This window comes from Mesoplodon bidens (genome assembly GCF_964165515.1).
Source record: "Mesoplodon bidens genome assembly, chromosome: 2".
NCBI lineage: Eukaryota > Metazoa > Chordata > Mammalia > Artiodactyla > Ziphiidae > Mesoplodon > Mesoplodon bidens.
In genome coordinates this window covers 5,076,669-5,104,448 of record NC_138177.1, presented here as the reverse complement: position 1 = coordinate 5,104,448, position 27,780 = coordinate 5,076,669, and the positions used below count along the sequence as shown (strand labels likewise).

Below are 27,780 nucleotides of genomic sequence, written 5' to 3'. Positions count from 1 at the left end.
GGCCGAGAACGCCACCCTCGAGCGCAGAACGCACCCCAAAGTGTTGGGTTGCTGGCGCCAAACCCGGGAGCGCAGAGAGGAAAGGAAGGACCGCGAGGGAAAGGCGGGGAGGTGACGGGTGAGCAATCAGTGGCTTAGCCCAGCTCCCTGCAGGAGCTACCGCCCGCTCACCGTCTATGCAGGCACCAGCTGACAGCAGCGTCTTTGAGGTAGCAGCACCTGGAAGGCCAAGGCCGGATGGAGGCCCGGCAGCCCAGGGCGCGCCGCGGGACTCCAGCCCTCCCGCTGCGCCCAAGGGCTCAAGATGCTCCCGGCTTTATGAGGTCCTCCATTCACACCTTCCCTGATTACTGAGAGGCTGGAAGGGCTGAACGCGGCCTCGGAGCTTGTCTCCCTGCACTGGTCCGCGTCCGTGTCCTCTGCCCGCCCCTTTCTCCTCCTCTTCCCGGTCTGGAAGCGTAAATAGAAAATAAAAGACAGGTGGAGGGAGCTGCGGGTCAGAGGTGAGGGATTCGGGTCAATTCCGACGGGGGGTTGGAGAGAGAGAGGGAGAAAGAGAGAGAGAGAGAGAGAGGGAGAGAGAGAGAGAGGAAAAGAGAGGGTACCATCCACCCACCCAGCCACCGGTTGACTTACTTATTTGGATTAACAGAAGACCCCTTGGCGAGATCTGGGGACTGGCTCGCACCTCTGGCCGCCGCCTCCCGCCCTCCCTCGCCGAGGACCGGGTTCTTGGGCGGGAACGTCTGGACCTCAAGGTAAGATCCCGATGGGGGTTGTCTGGCCGTAGCAGTTTTCCGCTCTCGGTGTGAGCCCGACCGCCCGGCTCCCGGGAGCGCCCCGGGCACCTACCGGAGGCTGCCCGGCTTCCCTCGAGGCCTCTCGGTACCCGAGGCCGCGGCGGGAGGGGCAGGTGGGACGCGCCCCCCGCGGGGTGGGAGGCGCTCGGGGCCCCGGGCCGCACCTCGGAGCTGATGCGCTCGTTTCTCCGCGGTGCAGCCACATCGCTGAGTGACCCACTCCTGCTGTCAGAATGCTGAACGGCACCGCTCTAGAGGCAGGTGAGTTACACGCCAGGCTCTTTCTCTTGCCCTTTCTCTTAGGCCGGAGCACATATTGTGTGCGTGTGTGAGTGTGTGTGTGCACGCGCGTGTGTACGCCTTCAGCGGGAGGGAAGAAGAGGGGTCTGTGTTTGCCTTAGAAATTAAACCGCGAGCCGTAGGCTCTAGGATACATGGTCTCGTTCGGAGTCTGCTGACAGCATTCCTGAAATCCGCGTTCCCTCCTTTTGCTTTTCTCTCTAAGGTCTGAGTTACTCGGGGAGGAGGCGCTGGGGGCGGGGGTCACGGTGCCATTAAGCCGCGAGGTGGCCGGGCGCGAGGGATGCGCTCCGGGTCCTTCGCGGAGCTGCTGGGGGCGTCTCCTCACTGGAAGGGATGGGGCGGGGACGGGGGCAGGAAGACGTCGCTTCTCACCCATTAGGGCTTAACTGGAAACTGGTTTCACCCCCACTGTTGGCTCCATCTGACCCCCGCGTAGCCGTTCCTGCGGGCGATCTCCGCGGACGCGGGGGTGGCGGGGGGCGGGGGAGGCTCCCTTTATTCCTGCGGCTGCTGCGGGCCCGCCGCGCGGCAAACCCCAGGTAAAAGAGCTTCAGATTTCAGAAGCGCCGTCTCCGCCGCCGGCCGGCCGTCCCTTGGAGAAGAACCCAGGGGCGTTGGAGGCAGAGGTTTGAAGGGAGCGCGCAGCGGGCCGGAGGCCTCGCGGGGCTAAGGGGGTGCGTGGACACAGGGCGCACCCGAGGGCAGGGCCCGGCGCGCCGGCCGCGCGGAACGGGCTCCCGGCCGAGGTGCTCCCTCTCCTCGCGCTGGAGCTCGCGCACCCCGGCGCCGTTCAGCCCGTTCCCATCCCGGCTGGGGAGAGGCCGCCCTCCTAGTAGGACGGAATCCGAGGGGCGCCCTGGCGGCGGCACCAGTCTGGATCGGCCACCCTCGGTGTACACACAGTTTCCCTGCGCCCACGGACGGAGAAGGGCCGGCTTGCCTCCGGGCTATGCTCTGGCCTCCTGCCCAGCGCAGACCCCGAGGCATCCAGGGCTTGGGTGCGAGGCTCCAAGCCCCAGGACGGCGCCGACTCCCCCGGGCCCTGGGATGCTCAGGACAGCGCCCAAAGACGGACACCGCTCCAAGAGCTGCACCTTTCAGACCAAGGAGGCGCCTCAACTAGCTTAATTGGGTCAGGCGGAAAGGCGACCTCTGCCCTTTTAAGGGCAAACTCGGGGCACAGGATCTTGGCCTCCAAAATTCAGGTCTGAAGAGACCTTGAGTCGCTTATTCTCTCAGTCGAGGCAGGGTTTCCCCTTGGGACCCTAAAGCCTCCGTTGCCGCTTGATCAAGCCGCGCGTTCCCTTTGCTTCCCTCTCCACCCCTCTGGGGAGGGAGTGGGAACCCGGGACCAGGCTGCCGCCCTAGCGGAGATTCCGAGGCCCTGACCCTCAATCCCAACTCCTCTGGCCCCGATCCCAGCCGCCCGCTTTCCTCAAAGCGGCCGCTGTAAGCGGCTGCGTGGCTGGTGGAGCAGAAAGACAAGAGCGGACGAAGTGGGCTGCGTCGTGACGGAGGGCAGCCCCTGGCCAAGGTTCTGCCGCCCTGCTCCAAACAGAGCTTTGAGTTTAGAGGGGAGACTCGAGATGCCCCTCCGGGCGGCGGGGGTAGGGGTCCCTGCACCTGTCCCATTGAGAGATGCGGGGACTCAGCCCCAGGAAGTGGCGAGTGCGGAGAACTCGAGGGTCGTTCGGCGGGCCCCGGGCCCCAGCAGCTCTTCTGGAGAGAGGAAGGAAGGCAGAGCCACCAAGACGCTCTCCTTAAAGTGCTTTGAGAGTGGTGGGCTGGGGGACACTCTTAGGCCATCTCCCCGAGGCTGCAAGACAAAAAGGTTAGGACGTCCCAGGTCACGCGCCCAATTCTTGGAGAAAATATCCTCCCCCCACCCATGGGCTTCCTTTTTCAGGAACTGTGAGAGGAGGCAGGGCCGGACCGACGGGGAGCGATTTCCGAGGTCCCCAGAGCTAAGGAGGATCTCCCGAACTCCAGCAGCCCCCCTGCCCCACCCCTAGCTCTCTGCAATCTTCCTGCATTGGCTGAGAAGGAAGAATCCTAGCAGTTCTCATCTTTATGGGAAGTAGCAAATCCCACCCGGCGCAGGAACTTGCAATCCGAATTTTATAAGAAAAAGCAGGGATAGCTGGGCTCCAACCTGGAAGCTGATGGCAGGAGGTCCTCTGCCCTGCCTGTACCCGATTCACAATGAACAAATCTGTGTGCAGTGGATGAAGGAAGGACCGAAGAGTTGGAGGGCTCACAGGACTTCTGTGCTTGGCTTCCCTGGAGACTTCACAAAGTTCTGGCTTTTTCTTGGAGTTGTTTGTTACGCTCTCACTTAATGAAGTCTCCAAAGTTTCAGCCCTTGCAAGGAGGCAGTGGCGTTCTTGGGTTCTTTGTTGTTTTTGCCGAGCAGGACCCAAATCCAACAATAGCCAAACCCACTTCTGAGCATCCACATGGGGGGGGGCGGCGGGGGTAGTTAGCCTAGAAACTAGACAAAGCGGGTCCCTGGATTGAGGTCCCATATTTACTTTTTCCTTGGAGCCTCCTTGGGTTAATTGACTGATGTTCTTCTCAAAGACCCCTCCTCTTCCTCCTCCCCCCCTCCTCCTTGGTCCCAGTCACCGCCCTGTGGGAAGGCAGTCTGCCCCTTTGTGAGAGGACCTGCCGTCTCTGAAAGAACTGCTGCCCCCAGCCCCAGCGTTTGTGCACGTGGGTTTGAAAAGCTCATTGATTTCCATCCAAAGGGGCTAATTACATTACTTACAGTAAATAGCAGCCCTGCTGTCCAGTAGGGCTGCCAAAGTGAGGGGAGGTCTCCAGCTTAGTTCACTTGATTGGCTTCATTTCTGTGTGAAATTGTGTTTTATGAGCTGTATTCTGGCACCCGGAGGACCGTAACAGCGTCCAGTCTGCAAATAACATGATTTTTGACCCAGAGAAAAGAGTAAGGGGGGAAGCAGTGGAGTCTTGGGTTTCGTGGTGGAGGTGATTCCAGCAGCTTCAGAAGGCGATGCTTTGGGGCAGGAAGTCAGGATCTGCAGCATTCTTCTCTTCCTTCCTTTCCTTTCTACTCCCTCTCTCATTTCCTTCCTCCTCCATGCTCTTCCTTTCTCCCTTCCTTCCTTCCTTCCTTCCCTCCCTCCCTCCCTCTCTTCTTCCCTTTCTCCCTCTATCTTTCTAGATTTGGCCACCGTTCCATGTCGGGCTCCTCCCGAGGGAAGCCAGTGCTCCACCAAGGGATTCCTCCAGGTGTCCGGGACGTGCCGGGGAGAAACGGGCGGTCCCGGAAAGCCGACGGGGCGCGGTGGGAAACAGGCGGCCAGTGGGAGGACGGCGCAGAGCAGAGCGCAGCCCGGGCTTCCTCCTCTCGGCTCAGAGCTGGGTCGGTTCCTGCCGCCCCCGCTCCCCGCTTCGGGCCCCTAGGGGGCTTCTGGTGGTTTGAATGAATCGACAATATCAGAGTATTGTGGACACTTTTTAATAGGGACGAGGAGGGGCCGCGGCTCACGGGAACAGAGGGAGACAGAACAATCCTGCCTCTTGTGAGGCGCGGGGCTGCCATTCTGCTTGTCAGCTCTCACCTTCCCCTCCTCCACGGCGAGAAGCCCCCTTCACATCCTCCTAAATGTGTGGCGCGTCCAGATTTACAAGCCCCCAGTCCAGCCGGGGCAGTGGGACGCGCGCCCGGTCCCGGGGGGCGGCGCCAAGTTCCCGCGAGTCCCCGAATTGCCGCCCACATTGACAAGTTTCATACGGGACACGGGACTCGCCATCGGTTTCCCTCCAAACCTGAACTGGGTGAGAGACTACATCCCTCTGTGGTCACGGTTCAGTTGCACATCACGTCTCCAAGCCCACGGCCTTTCCCCTACACTGATTTGTCAAAGAAAAATCTTTCTGCCAGAAGTAAACTCCAGAAACATAGGCTCTTCTAGCTCCTTTTCGCTTTGGGGGTTGCTTCAGTCCCTGCTGGGGTCGGGAGCCCTTGGGCAGGTGAAGCAACTTGCTTTTAAAAAGTGAATTGAGGAAGAGGGGGTGGGGAGGACAGGAATGTCTGTTCAATATTTACTTATTTGGGGTTCCCATAAGCTGGGGACCAGAAAGTCCACAAGGAGGAAACCTAAAGGTGGGAGCTGACATTCTGCATTTCTTGAGCCAGGGTCTGATCTTGAACTTGGACCAAACAGGCCGGCTCTCTGCCTTCTGCGCCAGGGCGGGGACAATAAGGGCTCCTTTTTCCCTTTAAAACGTGATTGCTGGGAACTCTTGGAAGGGTGTGTGTGTGTGTGTGTGTGTGTGTGTGTGTGTGTGTGTTGGGGGGAAGTAAATGCCCCCTCCTACTGCCCCCCTACCCCCCCCCATGTTTGTCCCCACTTGCCCATCACCAGGGGGTTGAGAGGAGTATGACAGGTCTTTGTTGTCTGAATAAAAATCCGTGGCAGCTCCGGGGAGAGAACTCCTCCTACTAAATTATCAAAAATGGGCTGGCTTTAGTCTCTTAACAAATTGGACACAGCTCCGGCGGCAGCAGCAGTCCCCAACCCAACCTACAGGCACTGGGAACTTGCAAGCAGCCAGGGACCGCTGAAAATAGCACTTCTTTTTCTTTCTTTGTGTTCAAAACTATTTTCTTTCTTCACCAGATTTTGTTTTCCTCCCCCCGCTGCAGTTGTTTCCCATTAGTAACTCGATCTCTCAGCGCAGTAAGATTCGCCTGCCTTCTTCGCCTCCTTTCCCCTCCGCCCGTGTTTGTTTGTTTCTGCACATCTCCTTCAGGGAGCCGCTGGGGCTTTTCCTCCCCCCTTCTCCTCTTTTCCTTGCCGAGCAGACCAATTTCCACTCCGTCTGCCTCTTCCTTTCTTCTCCCCTCTCGCCCCCTCGCCCTCTGTCCCCGAGCGTCTCCGCAGCCCCCCATCGCGCCGCCTCTGCGGTCCCTGTTTCTCCTTCCCTCGGATGAGCTGAGAGCCCCGGGCGTGTGTATATGGAAATAGTGGGGTGCCGAGCAGAAGACAACTCGTGTCCTTTCCGCCCCCCAGCCATGCTCTTCCACGGGATCTCCGGAGGCCACATCCAAGGCATCATGGAGGAGATGGAGCGCAGATCCAAGACCGAGGCCCGCCTGGCCAAAGGCGCCCAGCTCAACGGCCGCGACGCGGTAAGGAAGGGCCGGCGGCGGCGGCGGGAGCCAGGCACCCGTGCGCGCGCGGGGCAGCCGATCCGAGCCTCCCCGGCGGCCGACCGAGGATGGCGGCTCGTGGGGGCGTCCGCTCCAGGTTGGCGGGTGGCTTACCTCTGGTCCGCCTGGCTGCAGGGTAAGAAAGGGCTCTTTTCCGATTTGAATTGTCTACGCTCCTGACACCCCGAGCTCGCTCCCCTCTGCCGCAGCTGGTCCCGGGAAAGCAGGGAGAACCGGGCGCGAGAGGATGGGGACGTCCTCTCCTCCGGACCTCAGATTCCCGGGCCCCTCCCCGGCGAGGATCGGCGGCCAGAGGGCGAGCTGGTGCGGGCCACGGGCTGCCGGCGCGCGGCCGAGCGTCCGGGACGAGCTGAAGCCTGGTGACTCTAGTCCCTGGGTCTGGTGACCGGACATTTGGAGCGGACTAGAACGCGACTGGGCTCCCTCCAGCTCTCCGGATGCTCGGAACGTGGAACCTTCAAACCCCGCGAGTTTCGGGGTCTCTGGCAGCTCGTCTGGGCCCTTTGAGTGAGACAGGACTGCGCTCAGCTCTCGGGCCGGGAGGGTATGGTGTGCAGGGGACTCTAATAGAAAATCTGGAGGAGCGGGGCACCTAGCCCATGAGCGAGAACTTTCCAACCCTTAAACGCTGTGATCGACCACCTCTGTCGATTACATACGTAGGATAAAAGTCATGCCAGCTTAATAAAGAAAACCAATGAATAATCTATGTGCTCGCCTTTCCCACTTACGAGCCGGAGGGGGGAAACTACGAAAGTCTCCGGAGATGATTGCAGCCGAGCATAGCTGTGTAGATCCTCAGGCATCACACCGGGAATTGTGGCTCAAACTAAGTCGGTAGACTGCCCTGGGCAGGTCAGCGGTATTTTGGATCCACCAAGTAGCCGCGTTGGTGGATGTTTCTACATTTGCAAAATGAATTCAGTGCAGGCCCTTGTCTGAATAAAGGGCGAAACTTTACTTTTCCAGGCCCGCCAGAGTTTAGTGGGGGAAGTCCAACCCATTTCTGCTAGTCCTGACGGAAATGTACAGCGGTTAACTTTTATTTTCCCCCCTTTTGTGGCTACCCTGTTTAAAAACAAAAAGCAGTAATCCAAACCCGAATTTCACAGCGGGGCTGCGCTTGTTAAGGCGAGGTGTCCCCATCCTTGCTGTGTCGTGGGGACGCAGGTGGGAAGCTTAATTTGGGCATTAAGATTTTCAGGACAAAGATCTCCTGGGTATGTTGATGTCAGGGAAGGAGGGCCCGTGCAGAGGGGATCGGATAACGGACCCTCCCCGGGAACAGGCACGGTACACCCTTACTAGGGAAAGGACCAATAACCCTGAAGATTGGAGAACAGCAAGATCTGACAAATACATCCCGATCAAAACAATGTCGACCAAATTATGAGCACCAGTATAAAAACCTCTCCCTTCCTTTTAATTTCAACGTTGCTTATAAGGATTTAGAGAAATAGCAATGTAATAGTATTTGTTGAAAAAACAATATGTGCTTGTTCAGATCGCCTTTCCATTCTCCAATAACAATTTCCGTTGTTTTATTTCGTGCGCATCGGAGCCCACAATTTTTAACTTTTAATTATTCGAGTTTGGAAACATCCACCAAACTATAGTCCGTGTGCTCCTAGCCCTTTCGAAAAAGGCTCTAGGTGGCCGGCCCGTGTTTTCAGGTTAAAAGTCCGGGAAGGACGCGGACGCCGCGTTCAGGCGGACGCAGTAGAAAGGGTGCGAGTCGCAGAGGGAAAAACTGCAAATGTTCCTCCGACGTTTGCCTTTGCGCAGGGACCCCTGACCTTGCGGCGCTCGCCGAGGCCGAGGGCTGGCGCCGCGAAGGGTACCCGCGTGGGGCGGCCCCGCGCGCCCTCCTGACGCCGCGCGCGCTTCTTTGCAGGGGATGCCTCCGTTGAGCCCTGAGAAGCCCGCCCTGTGCGCCGGCTGCGGGGGCAAGATCGCCGACAGGTACTACCTGCTGGCCGTGGACAAGCAGTGGCACCTGAGGTGCCTGAAATGCTGTGAATGTAAGCTGGCCCTCGAGTCCGAGCTCACCTGCTTCGCCAAGGACGGTAGCATTTACTGCAAGGAGGACTACTACAGGTATCCCCACCCCTGTCCCTTACGCCCTGGCACACCTGGAGGGGTCATCTGCCCGAGCCCCGGAGTCCCCTCCCTGTCCCCAGCCTTTGGTCCCTTGGGGGTACTCTTACCAGTGCCCAGACCAGGGAAGCCCACCGCGTGCGCCTTCAAGCTGCAGCATCCCCATCCCCGCCCGACGCGCGAGGAGGGTGCGCGCGGATGGGGGCACCCAAGGTCCAGAGCGTGATCAGCGACGATCCCGCTCAGGGGGCCCTGGGCAGCTCGGCCGAGGGAACTGGGCAAATCTCGGAAGGGTAAATGAACGTTTCTCGGTCCACCGTGACGAAAGCTGTTTTTTGGTTTTTGTTTTTGTTTTTTCCGTTTATTACGAACTGAGCAAGGCCCGTGCCTTGGAACTCAACTGGTGGCCGGGGCAGCAGCAACTGGTGTCAGGTTTTCGCGAGGAGGGGGGCGGGAGCTCACGTAAAGGACCATGAAAAGGAGTGATCGCTGTTGCCGAAACCCAGGCCTCTCAGTTCCGAGATGCCTTTCCCGCTGGTTGGAACCTGCCCGCCAGCCTCGAGAGACGCCGGAGAATCAAGTCGCCGGCAGCTTGTTTAATTGATTCTTCCCAGTTCTGCTTTTGGAATGGGGACGCGAGCGTTGTGCAGGGACTCGGCTCCGCGCTCGGCTGAGGCGAGAAAAATGGTTAAAAATGAATTAGCTTCCCTCCGCAAAACTGTCCTTTTTCTTCCAGGGCAGTGTCTGAATGCTTTCAGGCACGCTCACGCTTCCATAAATAGTAACACCCTTCGTGTGTATGTTTTGTAATCGAGGAAACGTTTTCACTTGATATCACAATGTAATATTCTTAATATAGTGTTGTGAGTTAGCCAGTGCAGGGTTTGTTTTTGGTTTTTAAAATTTTCACTTTACAGAGAAGAAAACGGAGGATCAGTTACCCAATTCTTCTGAATTTAATGCAAGGGTTCTTTGTCTTGTTCACCAGAGCAAGTCAATGAGCAAATAAAATTAATGTCCAAGTGGGCGCGGGTCCTCCCCTCCCGGACCCCTCCCAGGTCTCAGTCTTGGGCCACTGCTGACCATGCCCCAGGTGTCACAGTGGGAGGTGGCCCTGCCTTTGCCTCCACCAGCGCCCTGACTCGACTGTTTCCTTCCAGAAGGTTCTCTGTGCAGAGATGTGCCCGCTGCCACCTTGGCATCTCCGCCTCCGAGATGGTCATGCGCGCCCGAGACTCCGTCTACCACCTGAGCTGTTTCACCTGCTCCACCTGCAACAAGACCCTGACCACGGGCGATCATTTTGGCATGAAAGACAGCCTGGTGTACTGCCGCGCCCACTTCGAGACCCTCTTGCAAGGGGAGTATCCACCTCAGCTGAGCTACACCGAGCTGGCGGCCAAGAGCGGCGGCTTGGCCCTGCCTTACTTCAACGGCGCTGGCACCGTGCAGAAGGGGCGGCCCCGGAAGCGGAAGAGCCCCGCGCTGGGGGTGGACATCGTCAGTTACAACTCAGGTGGGCGCCCAGCCCCTCCCCAGTGCCCCTGTAGCCCTAACCTCCTCTGCTCAGAGGAGAATTCCATCCAGCGCCTTCCCGTCCAAGACCTGGCGGCAAGACGGTGCTTTCCTTAGCACAACGCTTTTCTCACCACAGCTCCCTTTCACTCAGAAAGAAGGGAGAGGTGGAGAGAGGGAAAGAGGGAGAGAAGAGGGGGAACAGGTGAGAGAGACCTATCCGTCGTTTGGGGCAGAAAACGCATTCATAAGGCTGCAGTGGCTTCCCCCAAACAGGCCGAGCCAAATCTTTGTTGCCCATTAGTAAATGAGCCCATTAGCTTCTGGCTCCCAGTTGGAGCAAAACAGCCCCAGGGCAGTTCCTGAGTGGAGGCCAAATTATAGATCCTGGAGGAGGTTTCCCTAAATACTAAAAAAGAAAAAAGAAAAGAAGTCTTCAGAGCCCAACCCCAGTCTGTCTAGAGAGGGCAGAGGCTGTGGTCACCAGGCCAGAGTTAATCAGGGAAACATTGGCAAGAGTGTTGAAAAACCAAGTCCCTGATCTTGGTGAAAAGCAGCTGTAGGGGCGGGAGTCCCTGTCCACAGCTGAGCGGGCCTGCTCCTCCCCTGGGTCAGGGGACCCAGCCAGCCAGCCCCTTCCCTGTGGGATAAACCCTCCAGACCCCCAGACCGCCCTGGAGACTGGAAGAACCTCCAGGTCAGGCCCTCTGAGGAGGCTTCGTGGAGTCCCAGGCTGCTCGTCTGTCCTCCTCAGGCTTTCTCTCTTAATTCAAAACAAAATGCAGGCAACAGGCCAGAGAGCACGCTCTCCTCCTTGCTTTGGGAGGCGCACGCGTTATCATTCATCAATCTCTCTCACTCACCAGTTTCTCATTGTTGGTAGCCCGCCCTCACCTGCCATCCCCCAGGTGAGGATGATGACAGGCCCTGAGGACCACAATCTAACTCCAAGAGGGATGGAAGCTCTTCCGGTGAGTCCCAGCCACTGGAAAAGAGGTTCCAGAAAGCTCTAGGATAACTTTAGGGCCACCTAAGGGTTGGTTTAGCTGCTCTGACTCCCTGTCCCCTGGCCTGGCCCCAGATGGAAACCTCAGCAGGCAGGAGACTCAGGCCAGGGGAGTCCATTCTATTGGGAAGGACCTTGGGGACCTCATGGTGGCAACCCCTGTCTGTTACCATGAGCACCCAGATTCCAGCCAAAGGGTGGGCGCCCCAGAGCATGGATCTTGCCTGTTTTTCTCTTCCAGTTCCCACGTGCCTGGTGTGGTGTGTGAGCCACTGTGGCTCAATGGTAAAGGGACACTGTCCCGTCAGATAAGTGACTTGCCCAGGGTCACACAGCCAGTGTGTGCTAGAGGAATCCAGAGTCCTGCTCAGGCCCACAGCTTTCAGGGTCCCCGCAGGCTGAGTGGGCTCTGCCCGGCTCTCTCCTCGGCTCCCTCCTGGTTCTCCGGAGGTTTTCACAGAAAAGGCGCAGCGGGTGGTGTCCCAAGGAGCGGGGACCCAGAGTGACTGTACTGGTCCCAGGGGGTTCAAGCCGGGGTCACTGGGCAGAGGCGGAGGGCCGGCTGCCGGCTGAGACCCTGACCGGATGGGTTGGTGTCGCTCAGCGGGCGCACCCGCGGGTTTTGCCAAGCCCCCGCCGGAGGTCGGGCTGCGCACTGCTCTTGCTGTGCCCGAGGCTGGGGCTCTGGTTTGGGGCCACGGTGCCCAGCGCGCTTACTTGGGCTCCTTTGATGCGTGGTCCCCGGGGCAGGCTGGGCAGGGCACTAATTGTTCTCTGTTAATAGAAGGTGACATCGGAATCTCCAGCCACAGACCAAGGCCCTAATGCCCTAATTAGAGTGAGAGAGATTGACAGAGAGAGAGAGAGAGAGAGAGAGAAAGAAAATAGCCAGGCTTTTGGAGAGAGGGAAGCCCTCAGCCCAGAGAAGGTCCAGAAGTGTGGGGAGGAGATTTCTAGCCAAAGGTGGCAAGCCTGGGTTTTCGCTTGTTTGTTTAACCTAATTAGCTACGTTTGATTTCGCCTTGATCTTACTTTATGTGAGAAAGAGCCACAGAGCTTTAGGGTCAAGAAAATTGTGCTTCTCCAAGCAGACCTAGAGTACACATTTATTTCTTAGAAAGAACGAAAATCTCTTTCCACTTAGGCCTTTAGTTTGCAAATTAGTGCTGCTACAAGGTTATGGAGAAAGTTGATGCTCTTATTCATTAAGGAGGGAAAGGTAAGGGAGGGGCCTCCCTGACCCCAGGGAGTTTGTAGATCACACCACTGCAGAGCCCCTTCATTTAACATCCACCTCCTCCCTTCTGGACTTTTCCCAGATAGGAGCAAATAGCATATAGTTAAGATCAGGTGAAAATAATCTAGAGAAATTGGGTTAAAGGTGCCTGACCAGAAATCAATCTGCCATTTAAAAAAAGTTTATGAATCCAATGCCAGTTTGTTATTACAAGACTAGCCAAAGAAACACTTCAGTGCATTTAAAACACGTTAAAGGGCAGACAGTAAAATGGACCCGCAGTTTTAGCTCATTATTTTAGCTTTCTTTAGAGCCATCTCTGCTTAAGTGTAAATTAATCTCAGAAAAGACTAATGTTGATACTAAACACATCTAATTTATACATTGATATATTTTCAAACACATGTACACAGAATATGTTTATGATTCAGACTTCCAGAGATGGGAAGCTTGGCAAAGATCAGTAAGTGCTCGACATAAGGCAAATAAATGCCTTTTCATGAGACTCTTCCTGATTTGGTTTATAGCTCTTTGTGCAGATATCAGGCAGATATTTTAGAAAGAGACCTGGAAAATTTATCTGGGATGCTGGATTGATGTGCAGCCCTCCAGGGTGAGAGGAGGATTTCGTCTAGGGCAGGCAGCTCTTGTTTGGGTAATTTAACATTAATTGAGAGACTACATTTTTGCCACTTCGCGAAATCTCCCTCCTTAGGGTCTTTCTTGGCTTCCAAACTTCAAAAACTGCCGGCAGTCATTAAATTTGCCTGGCACTGACCCCTAGTGGTCTCTCAGGGATCAGTTCTCAGAAGGTTACACACCTGCAGAATAGAAACTCACTTCAGGATAGGGGACCATTCCATGAGTGGCTGGAGAATAAAATATTTAGATCTTCTCATTAACTTTATAGTGCCAGATGTGTACTTACAGGTGTATGTTTAAGACAGTTTTAAGAGATTTATCATCTCATCTCATAATTCGGGGGGAAGAAAACCCCTGTAGCTTTAAAAGTAGACCCTGGGGAAATGCAATCACTTGCAAGTTTATGTAAGGCATTCATAGTGAAACACAAGTAATTTAGGCCAATGCACTGCGTTACTCTGTAGATGACATAGATTGCTCTATTAGTTCACATAATATAACTGATCACACAGTTTATCTGTTTATATTAATACCAGTTTAATAAAGAGCTAACTTAATCTTTTTGCACAGTGAATTGTATTCTATGTGAAAACAAGTCCCATAATTGTGTTTAATACACTATACTTCTCTGCTGAGTTCTTAATCAGCAATAATGGATATAGAATGCATATTCAGAGAAGCAATTTTATCAAACCTGTCTATAATTCTTTTCATAAACTTCATTTTTTATTTTTAAATTAATTAATTTATTTTATTTATCTTTGGCTTCATTGGGTCTTCATTGCTGCACGCAGGCTTTCTCTAGTTGCGGCGAGCCTGGGCCACTCTTCATTGCAGTGCGCGGGCCTCTCACTGTGGTGGCCTCTCCTTGAGGAGCACGGGCTCTAGGCGCACGGGCCTCGGTAGGTGTGCCACGCAGGCTCAGTAGTTGTGGCTCGCAGGCTCTAGAGCGCAGGCTCAGCAGTTGTGGCGCCCAGGCTCCGTTGCTCCACGGCATGTGGGATCCTCCCGGATCAGGGCTCGAACCCATGTCCCCCTCACTGTTAGGCAGGCCCCCAACCACTGCGCCACCAGGAAAGCCCTAAACTTCATTTTAAAGACTAATGAGTATATAGTTAGGTTAGGAATCAAACCCATTTCTAAGAAATAACAACTTGGGCGGGGGTGGGTGGCTAAGGGCATTACTTAAGTACCAAGTTAAGTCTTCTACCTCAAGTGTAATATTCCATTTAATGTGCTATTCAGGAAGGGTTACACATCACTCACCTATGACAGAATTGAAATCTTACTTGAAGAAGCCTCCAATGACTAAGGTGTGCCTCTTTGACTGTTTTGGTGTGGCTTCATTTATAATCTGGTTGTGAAATATAGCTCAGTTTACTGGAGATAAGTATAGTTTTATAGTAGGTCATGAGATGCTGTTTCATCCATTTGAGGATACAAAAGTGCAATTCTGTAGAATATTTGAACTTGACATCTCTCCCCGGGGATGCAATAGGATAAAATGTAAAGCATATTCTCTCTCTTATTTCTGGGTACAGGTTACCCTTTCTGGTGGAGTTTAAGGAGCCTCTGTTCAACCTTTGGCTGTATATATCTAACTTGCATTCCATTTCAAGTTGATTTGACTTTGCATTTATAGTCACTTGTGGTTTTATGGATGAACAAAGATTCAAAATCTTGATCGAATGCTCGATGAGCTCCTGGCCCTGTGCATGACTTAGAGGACCCAATGGTGAAATGATAGAGTCTTTCTCTCCATGAACTCAATTGCCCTTTTGCCAAGTGTGCCCTCTTTATGGATCTCATGGAAATATGAACAAAGGGGACATTAGTCCACGCCTAGTCTTGTTACATTAGGGAGAATTTCTTAAAAGGATTTTGTCATGCAGCTGACTCTTGTTGATGACTATAAAACTACTGGGTTTCTGTATATATACTGATTTACTAAAAGTGTTTTTTAAAAAGTAATTGTAACCAGAGCATAGCAGGCAAATACTATTTTCCTCAAGCAGAATGAAAGAGATGATAGCAAGAGATGTCTCACTTCCTTCAAGATTCAGGTTTCTCGCCCCCATCTCCCCCCAGGGAAACGACCAGGTTGACTTTAGATGTTCTATTATAATGCACTAACATGCAGGATGATCAGTCTGAATGTATATGAGATAAACATCTGAAGTAAGGTTTAAAGGGGAAAAAAACCCCGGCCATGCCCTTTAAGTTGCGAAGTTGGCGGAATCAGTAAATATTTAGCAAAATGTTTTCATTTTGTAGTCATATTTCTTATGCAGAGCCAGTAGGTTATTGGAAATGACCTCTTAAATGCACATCTTTACATCCTGGGGATAAGGACTTTGAGGCTTGTTTCAAAGGCTGGGTTGCTTTGCCCTCAGTGCTGAGGGAGCTGTGCAAGGGGGGTTGTGATGCCACGCTCCTTCTGCCCTGCCGGCCAGGGGCACAGCTCAACCCCTCTCCGTACCACGTGCCAGAGCAGACGGGGCCACAATCTGAGCGGGACGTCAGAGCCTCTGAACTGGGAGCTGTGGGGTGCGCTGCAGGCATGAACCGAGGGAAGAAAAGTCTGCGCTCATTCTCTTTCAGAAATATTTACTAAAATAGCTCCAAGGGAAAACGATTTTCATCCTGGTTAGCCCTACGCTAAGCAGTTATAGCTAAAAGCCCTCAAAAATAATATTCCTACAGTTACATAAGAATCCTGCAAATTTTTATTTTCTAATTTCTCTCCCTTGTCCAGCCACTTTTTAACTTTTTTTGGAAACGTTCTAGGATGAGCAGAAAAGGCTAAAAATTGGAACACAGATTCTTCCTTCATTGGGGGGCTCTCCGAGACCTTCAGATGTGAGAGAGCTGAAATTACTCGCTTGCATATCTTTCATGCCTTCAGAGAACACACCTCATCTCACAAATACAGACAAAACGTGGAGTCTCTAAAAACTGTGTGTGGAGCGGCAGTGTGCTGATACACATAAATATAGTAGAAAAGGGTTTTTTCCTTTTCCCTCTTGGAGAATATTTCTCTCCCTCCCACACTTACAGCTTATTCATCTTTTCAAGGTTTTCTAGCAACCATTAAGCCAAAGAGGGGATTTATCTAATATTTTTCTACTACCTAAACTTCGGGTGTGTCCACATGAACAGACTAGTTTGGAGGTTGTGGGCAATTGACCTCTTTCTTTGGTCTGGCTCCCACTCATAATTGGGTCGACAGCTTTTTCCACTGTTGTTGTTGTGTCATGACATTATCATGCCACCTGCCATCTTCTCAGCTAACGCAGGACTTCCCACTGAGCCCCTGTTTGTCCACTGTGACTGCAACAGGTTGTAACGAGAATGAGGCGGACCATCTGGACCGGGATCAGCAGCCTTACCCGCCCTCGCAGAAGACCAAGCGCATGCGCACCTCCTTCAAGCATCACCAGCTCCGGACCATGAAATCCTACTTTGCCATCAACCACAACCCGGACGCCAAGGACCTCAAGCAGCTTGCTCAGAAAACAGGCCTGACCAAAAGAGTTTTGCAGGTAAGGAAACCTCCATCGTTGGCTGTGTATACATCTTCCCCTTGCAGTAAAAATAGTTCTCTTCCCTGTTTGGAGTGATACGGCTATTTCCTGTACGGCTTCTTATTAGTCTACCTTAGTTACCTCCCTAGAGGGTACTGAGAGGTACCCTCTCAGGTAACTCCCTCAGTTACTCTAGGTAACTCCCTAGAGAGTGTACTGAGATTTTGCAGGGGCTTTCCGGAGACTGCCCAAAGAGAGACGCAGGGTCTTCTAAGATGCAGCCACATTCTCCCTGCAGATGGAGAGACGGGTGCACCAAAGCCAGTTCAGCTTGCCTAGCTGCTCTGCAAACGCGGGTGACGTTATCTGCGCAAGCTGTGGCTTTGGAGACTTAACGTTAACATTAGGGCCAGTGCACAGACTTGGCGGGGGGGACCTGCTGGCGCTGTCTTACTTCAGCACACTCTTGGCAGCCTCACTACCTGTTGTGAGCTTCCAAATTCAAGACGACCCTTTTTGTCAACTCCTGAAAAGCCACAAGTATGGTTAATGTCTCAGCAACCACTTGGAGAAAGTATTTTCCCATTTTAACCAACCATATTTCACAACTAAATACCGGGAGTGAGATCTGCTGTCCAACTGCTTTCCTAAACTCATCATGGTAAGAATATGTAGCTAGAGACATGATAGCGGGTTGCTGTGGGTCACCTGTGATGCTCTTACACTTTTCAGTGACAAATAGCAGGCATTTAAAATTCCACCCGCCAGTTTCCGGTTGCTTGGAGTCTGTGGCCCTCGGGGTTTTTCCTATGCAAGGAATACTTGCCATGTGTCAGACTCAAGAATAGGCTGAAATCTGTTTCAATGATGTTCATTTCATGCGAGTGATTCTTACTTTGTGAACCATTCCCTGACCTCGCCTGCCCTCATTCTCAAAAAGACAGTAGCTGAGGAATCAGGGTGTGTTTCCCCCTCTTCATCTCTGTGCCTTCATTTCCCCACGGTATCTCCACTTAAGCATCCGTAGCCCCCAAGCGGCAGTTGTTAATGCTGGGGCGGGGGCACACGTGCTGCTCAGAGGGTGTCCGTAGTCGTACTGGAATTACTCTGTTTTAAAAGAAAGCAAACAAAACAAAACAAAACAAAACAAAAAAACAAAAGGCCCTTCTTTCCCAAGAAAAATAAACAATTATATTTAAAAGAGAAACATATCCAAAAAAAAAAAAAAAGAAAAAAGAAAAAGAAAAAGAATAAAAGGAAAGAGAGAGAAAAAAAAGAAGTATAAAAATAAACATCGGTAAAGAAATCCATTGGGATTGGTTTGCAGGTTTGGTTCCAAAACGCACGAGCCAAATTCAGAAGGAACCTTTTGCGGCAGGAGAATGGGGGTGTTGATAAAGCTGATGGCACGTCGCTTCCGGCCCCGCCCTCAGCAGACAGCGGCGCGCTCAGTCCACCCGGCACTGCGACCACTTTAACAGACCTGACCAATCCCACTATCACTGTAGTGACAGCCGTGACCTCTAACATGGACAGCCACGAATCCGGAAGCCCCTCGCAAACTACCTTAACGAACCTTTTCTAACATTGGTTTTTATTTTTTTTTAAATTCTTCCTCTTCTTTTTATTATTATTCTAATGATTATTTTATTATTTACAAGACTTTTTTTTTTTTTTTTCCCTAACCCACAAGATACTTGGGAAATAAAAACAACAGCTTGGTGTGTAGCCTCTGCAGCCACTTGGCAAATGAGTTTACAGTATTGTCTCCTTTACAAAGTGTATTTTTTTTTTTGTCTACAAAGTGTATTTGGATTTAAAAAAAATTAATTAGATCTTTCAGTCGGTAAGGGGAGTTTGGGAATCATTCTAATAAGTGCCTCTTAAAATTGTATGTTACTTATTTCCAGAATCTCGAAGAAAAAAAAAAAGAGTGGTATTATGATGGGCAAATAATCATATTCCCGGTTATATAATTAGGTTAATAAAGAATCAGATAATTAATTAAAATTATTTTTTTAATCTTGCAATTGTACGTGTACTTACGGAATTTTGAAAACTTCATATTGTCTTTTTTTAATTTTAAAATGGAAAAAACATGTTTTGATTATTCCTTTTTTTTTTTTTTTTTTTTTACAAATGAGGAATATGATTAAACAGCATTAAGGATAGCAAATCTAAATATTAAAGATTAATTAGGTGGGAAATCTAACCAGGAATGTGACTCTTTTTTCCTCTTAGGGTGTACATCCCAACAAAACTTTCTTATTAGTTAGTTATTGCTTTTCAACATTTGAAAAATACTTAAACCTCCTGTGTATCCATGAAAATTCCAAACAGAATTTGAAATTCTATACTTTTAACCTCCTCAAGCAAAAAATGATAGTTATAAAACCATTCTTTCTAAATGATTTTTTTCCCAGGGAAAATGGAAATAAGCAAAATATAATTTTTTAAGAAGTTAAAAAAATCAGTATAATTTAATCAATAGCTCTTAATTGGCTTCAGCTGTACCATGATATTGTATCTGGCATTCTATACAAATAATGTTTAAAAAAAAACAACTTAGTAACATGCTAGCAATGAGAATTCTTTGGTTTTGTTTTGCTTCATTTTACTTTGGCACAGGTTGATGTATTTGTCAGAAAAAAAAATTTTCTGACATTAGAGATTTGAGGTTCTTAGTTTTAAAGTAGATAAACTCAGAAGCCTTGTGGATGCTGATCTGAATATATTTCCTAGTTTACAGTAGCATTTTTTTTCTTTTAATTTAAGCTAAAATCTTAATGGTCTGGGCAGTGGTGAATGTTCATCTATATGCTTCTGTTGTAGTTAAATACCAATTAGATTGTGGATTTCCTAAAAAAAATAAAAATAAAAAAGAAGTCAAGATATATGTCTTGCTTTAGTGGATTGTTAAGAATAACTTTGCACATGTTCTCCACTTTTTGGACCCCTTAAATCTCCTCTGGTGGTCGAAGTGGCTATTTAATAGATTTTAAAGGTGTCCTTCTGGCTGTATAAATGTGTGGTTACATATTGACAGTTCACTGCCCACATTAAAGTGCATTATTGTAACTTTTGCTCAGGGTCTTTAGAAAATTAGCACAGAAAGTAGCTTATTTTTTAAAAAAAGATGATGGAAGATAACACTGTAACAGAAGAAGGTGTGATTGCCATTATATATTTAGCAAGTGTGGTTATCATCTTATATGGAGCTTAAATCTTGACTTTTCATATTTCTATTACATTTTGGGCATTTACCACTAACCAGACCAAACAACCTTGGTAAGGCTGAGATCTTATTAATACACTTTTACAGGTAAAATATTGATACTTATAAATTTTGTTCTTTGACAGAACAATATATGGTACTATAGATCTACTTTATTAAGTAGACTAATTATAACTCAGTTCTCCTATGTGCCTTATGAGATAACTTGGAAGTAAGTTTGTGAAAAATCAGGATATATGTGTTGTTTGTTAAATTAACTGTTTTAAGCCCTTTTGACACCTCACTAGTTTTGTACTGTTTTACCTCTTATTTCTGAAACTCTTTTTATGGTGTATCCTGTTAGAGGGGACAAACATGTCATAGAAAGCAGTTGTGCACTCTTTCCAATATAGTTGATAAATTCAATAATCTTATATATTGAGCTTCGTGTTTATAGTACAGTAAGTGGTCTAGCAAAATTGTCCATGTTTCTTTGTTTATTGATAAATGCATTGTATAGAAACTATTTCCCCTAAATATTTATGGACCAAACAATTGTGATATATCCTATTAAATTTGTGTGAATAAACGATTTTGAATCTAAGGAGTTTTATTTCCCATTAGTTTTACTTAAGGCTTAACTGTTCTAGCGTGTTTTTGATTGTCTATTTGTAAAAGCTATTAAAACGGTAATATGAAAAATTTTAGATATGCAAACATACAAATAGCTTTTAGATTTCCAAACTTCTGATTCATTTTAAATTACCATTGCATATGCAGTGTAATTCAACTTAGAATTACCTTTAAATATATTTTTTCCTACAATAAAAGTAATGCCCCACTGATTTGACTCAGCCTGATTTTTAGAATTAAAAAAAAGACAATTAGCAGATAAAGTAATTGCATGAAAAGAAACCTTAAATATGATTAAGTTTAATGTTAGGTCTATTGAGCACAAATGGATATTTGTAAATCTAAATAGAAATTGCAGACCCCTAAAAGCCAAGTTGCTCTGTAGTTAATAAATTGTCACTATGATTTTTTTCAGGGAGAACAAATCTTGGGGCATTACAGCCAAACATCCCGACGTTTGAAAATTCCCTAAAGTATTAAAAGAAGGGGAAAAGTTTGATCGGAAATCCACTGCAGTGAAGACAAAGACAATATTAGGTTATATGATAATCATACATTTAAAAATCTATTGAGCCAAAAAAAGAGAGACAGAGAGATAGAGAGAGAGAAAGAGAGAGAGAGAGAGAGAGAGAGAGAAAGAGAGACCGGGAGACTTAAATGTCATTTACTGAATGTTAACAAAACTTCTGTTCTTTATGATGTCTAACACAAATGGAGGCTTAAAATTATATGGTTTTAAACAAAATTAGATAAATCGTGTATAAATCAGAGCAACCAGGCAGTAATATGCCCACCCCATATTTGAAGAAAATTATTGAATAAAAAAATCCCACACATTTGTCAAGCACAGTAGTTGTAAAATAAAATCCAAAAACATTCATTTCACCTGCTTGCTAATGTGTATTAGTCCTATCTGTTCATGGCATTTTCCAATTGTAAATTCAAAGAAAAGCTATCACTCATTTAAGAGTATAGGGGTCAAAATCCAGTGATTTTAGTATTATTGTTTATTACTTCCTTCTTAAACAGAAATCTCTGCATGCACTTTTACATCTTTCACTTCTAGTGTACATCTCTGTATGATGACTTATCTTTGCTGTTTCTTGTATGATAAATAGCTTTCATTAATAAACATTTTATTTGATGGAAACATAGTTAACTTTATGTTAAACACACACTTTTGAAATTAATTTGGAACACTGTCTTAAAAGGCAGCACAGTACATTTCCAACTTGTTATACTTAGGAAAAAGCCCAAATGATATAATGAGGTTAAATTCTGGTAATCTAGGATAAAATTATTTACTTGGTTTTTGACTTCTCATGACTTTTTATTAGCTGTATTCACTTGACACATGGACTAAAAATATTTTTTAAAAAAACAAAGAAAACCCAAATTACAACAAAAATAAACCTCAATATACTGTCATGTAAAATTTCAGTAACTTTTTTAGATGATTAGGGTAAAATTTATAGATCCTCTGTAAGTTTACATGTTTGCTATGCAATGAGCAAATTTATTGAAAGTATACAAATATATTCTGAACTATGACAAGATCCAATCTTTGCATAGTTCAAACTACATATGATATCACAAACAAAAGAGCAAGTGGAAAGAAAAACAAATGTTTAGGAATGAGGTTTTTTAATTGTTAAAGGGATATTTGAAGACAGAATTTTTTTAACTATTCATATTTAGCTGTATATCCAAAGCATATGTTAAACAAATTAACATATAACTTTCCAGAAAAGTTTTCATTATGATGAAATTTTTATTATATACAAATGAACCCTATGTAAATGATGTAACTTTTATGAATGATAGTGTAAATATTTCACTTACATGTATTCTCAGAATTTTGAATGTTTTCTTAAATGCTTTCGCTTCCTGAATACTAAAAAAGGAAAAAAAAAATTAAAAAGAGAGAGCAACTTACTAATAAAAGAAAAAAAACCAATGCACCATGACAAGTAGACTATTTTGAGTGATCATGAAACATGTTGGTTTTGTCAGTAACTTGAATGTTTATGCCTCATTGAAACCTCATCCATGGCTATTGTAACTTAAATAGATTTTCCAATACATTTCCAGCCAGTTTATTCCAATCCTTGTCCTGTAGCTTTGCCTTCTTTCCCTGTGCTGTCACCTGTGGCAGTTTCGTTTAGAAATATTTTGGAACTTCACCTGGTTTTACAGACCTTTAAATATTTCTCTGGAATGTGAAGTGTGGCAAGAGACCACAGAGGGAAAGAACATAACTGAAATTAGACATCTGAAAAAAATAATACAAATTTGAAACAGGCACATTTTTAAAGAGGAAAAGAAAGGAGCGTTAATTATGTGAGTGGGAAGAGAAAAAAGCATATGATGCTGAACCCGAAGGTCCGTGGTGCTTTCCTGTGATGGACAGCGGTCTCTGAGTCTGCAAAACTGCACCCTTATTGTTTGGCGTGGAATAGAAGGACACGGACTTCTTGGTTGGGGGCAGGGCACTATATTTTTGTAGCTTCTACCTCCCAAAGGCTTGGGTTAGTCTACTTCTTGCAAATTGATCTTGGGCACAAAACGCTTCCCTGGGAATCAGCATCTGTCGGCTTTGGTGAGTTGCCACATTAAGGCTGACTTGCAGAGTGGGTGGGTTTTTTTATACCTCAAATAAAGACGTGACTCCATAGCAAAGGACCCAAAGCAAACACTTTTAAAACCTTGGTGTTGTTTCATCACCTATAAAGTAGATAGCTTTATTTAACAAAACCTTGTAGAATCCACCGCACGTTATTTTACAATAACATTTCTTTGGCCGGGCAGCATCTTATAAGCCACGTAGAAATAGCATCTCATTTTCTGTTGCAGTGTGCCTGCCAGGGAGAAGTGTTAGAAGTGGGAAATTCTGATGAAAAAGGATATACATATATATGTATAACTGAATCACTTTGCTGTACAGCAGAAATTAACACAACACTGTAAATCAACTACACTTCAATAAATTTAAAAAAAAGGAGTGGGAAATTCTGGAATGGAAATTTGGGGTCATGTTATTCTAGGCTCTTACAGAGAATCCTAGGGATAATATCGTTATAAAAATAATGTAAAGAACTAATTTTGTATGGAGTTTTGCTGTTTAATTTTCAACGATGTTATAAACAAAGCTAGCTTTACTTGCAGGGAGTTTGTGTACGTGTACTCTCCAGGGGATCCAAAACCTTTTACATTTTATGGCCTCTAGACACCAGGGTTAAATGAGGGCACTAGGACTTAGTCCAAATTGCAGAAATGGATTGTATTTTCTTTGAAACCATACAGCTATATAACTATATAGACACACTCTGGATTGGACTTTTGGATCTATTTTATACATCTAGTAATCGAGAACCAACTCTGAATATTCAAATAAATAAAACCCTTCTGATGTAAAGCCACAGTCCTTTGCTTTACAGTCCATGTCAAAAATAGGAAGTTACTTTCTTTTCAGTGCACCACTGATTTTAAAATATTTTCATAATACCTATTCTGCCCATATAACATTTTTTTTTCAGAATAATATTACCATCTACCATATTTTCAAAATACATTATAACTCTAAGTTAATATATTATTTTGAATGCCCTCTGAAAAGATTTCCATTTCATTTTATCTGTTTCCATAGGGGAAAAAAAAAGTTTGGAACTGGGCATGGTACTCAAGGGAAAGCCTATGAATATGATGTAGGTAGCAATATAATCACAACAAAATTTCTTTTTAACTCTGTTGCAAAATAGATATTTTTACCTAATATCACTCCCCACTTCCAACATTCCTTTGTGAATATTAATATAGTAAACTCTCGTATCATGCATCACATCAACGAGTTTTTGTTCCCTTGGATTATTAACTTTTGCTTCTTTGCACCACATTTATCTGTGCTGAAATGATGAAAGGCAGGCAAGAATAAAGATCCAGGTATTAGCCATATGTAGAAAGTTCCTGGTGTGTATCTCTCTGTACTTTTTCCTTATCTATTAGAATTGTCAGGAATGATTTTTTTTTCCTTTGGAACGTCATGTTTACATCTTGCATGATCTCATAAATTAATCTGAAGAATAACTGGATACCTTTTATGGTCATTTGAAAATAAAATTTGCTACAAATAAGATGCTCCAGTCTCTGTTGCCTCCTATTATGCATGAATATATTAATTTTTTCTGTACTTTCCCTTTGAACCAGAAAATATTAACCTCAAGGGGTATTTAAATTGTTATTTATGATGAAAATACAAAGATGAAGAAGTCCAAAGGTGAGGTTGCCTTTCCTTAATCATTCTCTTTCTGCTTCCTTTCTTATTCCAAAGCAGCAAAAATCATGAAGCGCTATCTGCTTTAACTTTGACATTCAAGGGTTTTGACAGCTTGCATCACTTAAAGTTATATTTATTATTCAGTAAACTTTAATTCTATAGAACAAATGCCCTTTATGAAATGTGATTTTTGAAAAGCACAAAGGTATTTCACCATCTCAAGCAGCTGAAGTTGTTTGAATTCTACAAGCAGAGTGGTGTTTTCAGAAGAAAAATATAGTGGAAATTATTTTAAATATAGTATTTGTAGCATTTTACCCGCTTGATCTGGATGCTCTACAGGATTTTTAAAGAGCTATAAAAACCTCCAAAATGTTATGTAAATAATTAAATGATGGTATTTTTCTGTAATATAAATCGAGACAGTTTATTTTATACATACAATTACACAGTCATTTTATTATTTCAGTGCAGGTCTAGGTTCTCCTCTTGGATATTTTAATGAAAAGGAGATCTTTATATTTCTGAGCGTTCTAATAGAATTCTTTACCTAATTTTCCTCTTAAGCATCACGAGCCTGTGTGTGTGTGTGTGTGTGTGTGTTGTGTATTTTCTTCCTAACACCCGTGAAAAGACATATATTTTTAAGAAAGAAGGCTCAACTTCTAATTAAAAGCTAAACAGAAAAGCAAAATAATGGCAATTTTCCTTAAGTTGGAGATATTGTAATAGGCCTATTTTTTGCTAACCTAACATGAAGCTACATTCCCCAGAGCTTTCCTGCTGATGCTAATCCTCTTTCTGGGTTCCGTGCATGTTACTGTCTTCACTGAGCTTGGCCATAACTTTGCTTTTTATTGGAATTACGTTCCTGGGTTGGACTTTTCTGTTCAACAAAGTTTGACTATTGTTTACATTTCAACACAAACAACCACCACCAAAACAGAAAAGGCAATTTTTGTTGGAGTGAACAGTTTAACTTACTTCATCTATTAAAAGAGGCATGTTAGAAAGAAAAGGTTCTTTTATAATTCAAGGAAGATATTTTGGTTTAAATTGAGCAGTGTTAGTCTGTTAAGGTGGCTAGAGCTCAATGCATTTGTAAGTGATCCTGAGTATAAATATATACTTGTGGACACATAAGTATGCAGGATGGTATGCTAAATATGCATATTATATGATAGATGCAGCTAGATTCTGAGGCTTACCAAGAGACATTTCACCACATAGGCAACTCCCATAGCCTGAATACCTAACTGTTAAGTATTGGATTATGAAACATTTTGTATCAACTCTGGTGTTTTCTGTTTCTCTGCAGTACCTTGCATAGGAACGTATCACCAACAAAATTGATCACCATGGGCTTTGTTTTTGTTTTCGTTTTGACTCAGATATGGATAAACTCATGGAATCACTCTGTAGGTTGGAAAGAACCTTAATAAATAGTCTGGTTCAAATCCTACCCAACCCCCTCTTTTCTTCCTTTTGCTGTTGAAACAGAAAGCACTGAGACAGATGTGTATTGTTTTTAGTTCAGAGACAATTGTGGTCTTCCCTCAGAAAAACAAGGATATCAAGAGTTCCAGTTTAACCTCTGCAGATTTACTTTTTTTTTTTTTTTAAACCCAATGCTGGAACCGTGTCAGTGTAGTAGTATGGCCACTGCTAATATCGCTTATTTATTGCTGCTGCTTTCTGAGTGCTACGTACGTTCCATTTAGAAAGATGACAATGATAACAAAACACAGACGGTTATTACTTCGTGGAATTTTCTAGAACTGTTCACAGCTTCTATTCATCTCTTCAGCTACTCACCCCCATCCTCTAAAATTCCCTTTCATCTCATGTCTATTCCCATTACACCACTGAAACCATTTTCCTTCAAGTTAGCAGTGATTTTTTTTTCTTTACGAAAATCATGGTATTTGCCCTATCTTTAATCACATTTGCTTTGGTGCCAGATTTTATACCCCTTATGATTTGCTTCTCTTTAAAACGACTCCCGAGCCCTGGGATTTTCCACAATCAGAGCACCTGCTCTGCTGACTCAGGGCCACCATGTCACCATCCAGCTTGGGGACCTCTCTGCCTGGCTCTGTGCGCTCCCTGGAAATTCTTTCTTAAAGTTTCATCTTTTTAGTGATGACTCCAAATATATTTCTTGGGATACCTTGCCCTGACTGTTCTGTCAGTGAACGTGAAGCAGGAACGATGTTGAACTCATTGTTTTCTCTGCAGCAAACTTCACCTCTGGGCTTTGTTATTTCTGCTCATGGTTTTACCCTTCTCCCATCACCCAGACTGGGAGTCACCGAGTCATCAATTTCTCCATTGCCTTCTCCTTTACAAAAAAACACCATTTTGTATCATTCTGTTGCCAAATCCTATTGATCCTTTCTTTAGCCTATGTGTTTGATCAGCCCTCTTGATCCACTTTTTTCTTTTTTTTTCTTTTTTTTTTGCCATGCCCCCACCCCTATATCACTGGAACTTGGAGGGGACAGACAAGATCCGACCTGTGGGAAGATATTCTCTGTGAAAGCTATGAGTTGTTCCAGATATTGTTTTGCTTTCCCCATCTCTGCACCCTGATCCCCCATAAGACTAGACCCAATGGTCAGCAAGTTAAAAAAGATTATATTTAAACTAATTATATGACATAACTTTCTCATTAATGTAGAAGCCTACAATCTACAAAATAATGACTTTTCTCTGTGGGGATTTAAAAAGATCCTGGTTGTTGCTCATTTGGACAGCTTGGTCCATGTATAATTGGAATAGAATATACCTATCATTACTTTTACATGGCAAAAATTTTATTTTATTTTATTTTTTTAGAATAATACACTTTATTACTTTTAATATAGATGAACTGTGTGACAAATATTTTAAATATTAATTTCATATCAAAACAAATGCGATACACAATAGAAGAAAGTAAGTGTTGCTTGAAATGTAAAATCTTCTATTTCAAAGAAAATTTTGGTTTGCAGCTTGCTGTGCCCTCGGTCCTTTGGGACACTGGTAGAGGAATTTGAAGTTGTGGAGTTGATGGTCTCCAAGGTCCTTTCTGGTTCCAGTCACACATGACAGGTGTGTGAAGAGCAGAATCGTGGGCTTTGGGCAGATAGATCTGAGTTCACATTCTGTCTCTTCCATGAGGTTCTCATCCAAGCCCTGATTTGCTCACATACCTCAGACTGCAATCACAGTTTTGCGGTTTTTTGCTTTTGTTTATTTGTTTTTCTCTCAGTCTCTCTCCACTCAAAATCTTTCCTGTACGTTACCAGAGCAATCTTTCTAAACATTATGTTTCAGCTATGCCTTCTTTCTCAG

General features: G+C 46.2%; 1 protein-coding gene across 4 annotated transcripts; it reads left to right on the top strand.

The window, feature by feature from the left end:
* Nucleotides 1-1,033: 1,033 nt before the first annotated feature.
* LHX9 (LIM homeobox 9) lies at nt 1,034-20,643 on the top strand (the record flags this gene model as incomplete). Of its 4 annotated transcripts, none has more annotated exons than XM_081224366.1 (6): nt 1,034-1,061; nt 6,143-6,261; nt 8,198-8,400; nt 9,561-9,916; nt 16,140-16,342; nt 20,587-20,643. In XM_081224366.1, 6 exons carry the CDS (start codon nt 1,034-1,036, stop codon nt 20,641-20,643), a joined length of 966 nt encoding a protein of 321 aa, XP_081080492.1. The 4 variants fall into 4 exon arrangements, with proteins under 4 accessions (XP_081080492.1, XP_081080490.1, XP_081080491.1 ...); XM_081224364.1 differs by lacking the exon at nt 20,587-20,643 and adding an exon at nt 17,652-18,172; XM_081224365.1 differs by lacking the exon at nt 1,034-1,061 and having other exon boundaries at nt 6,088-6,261.
* Nucleotides 20,644-27,780: the final 7,137 nt, after the last annotated feature.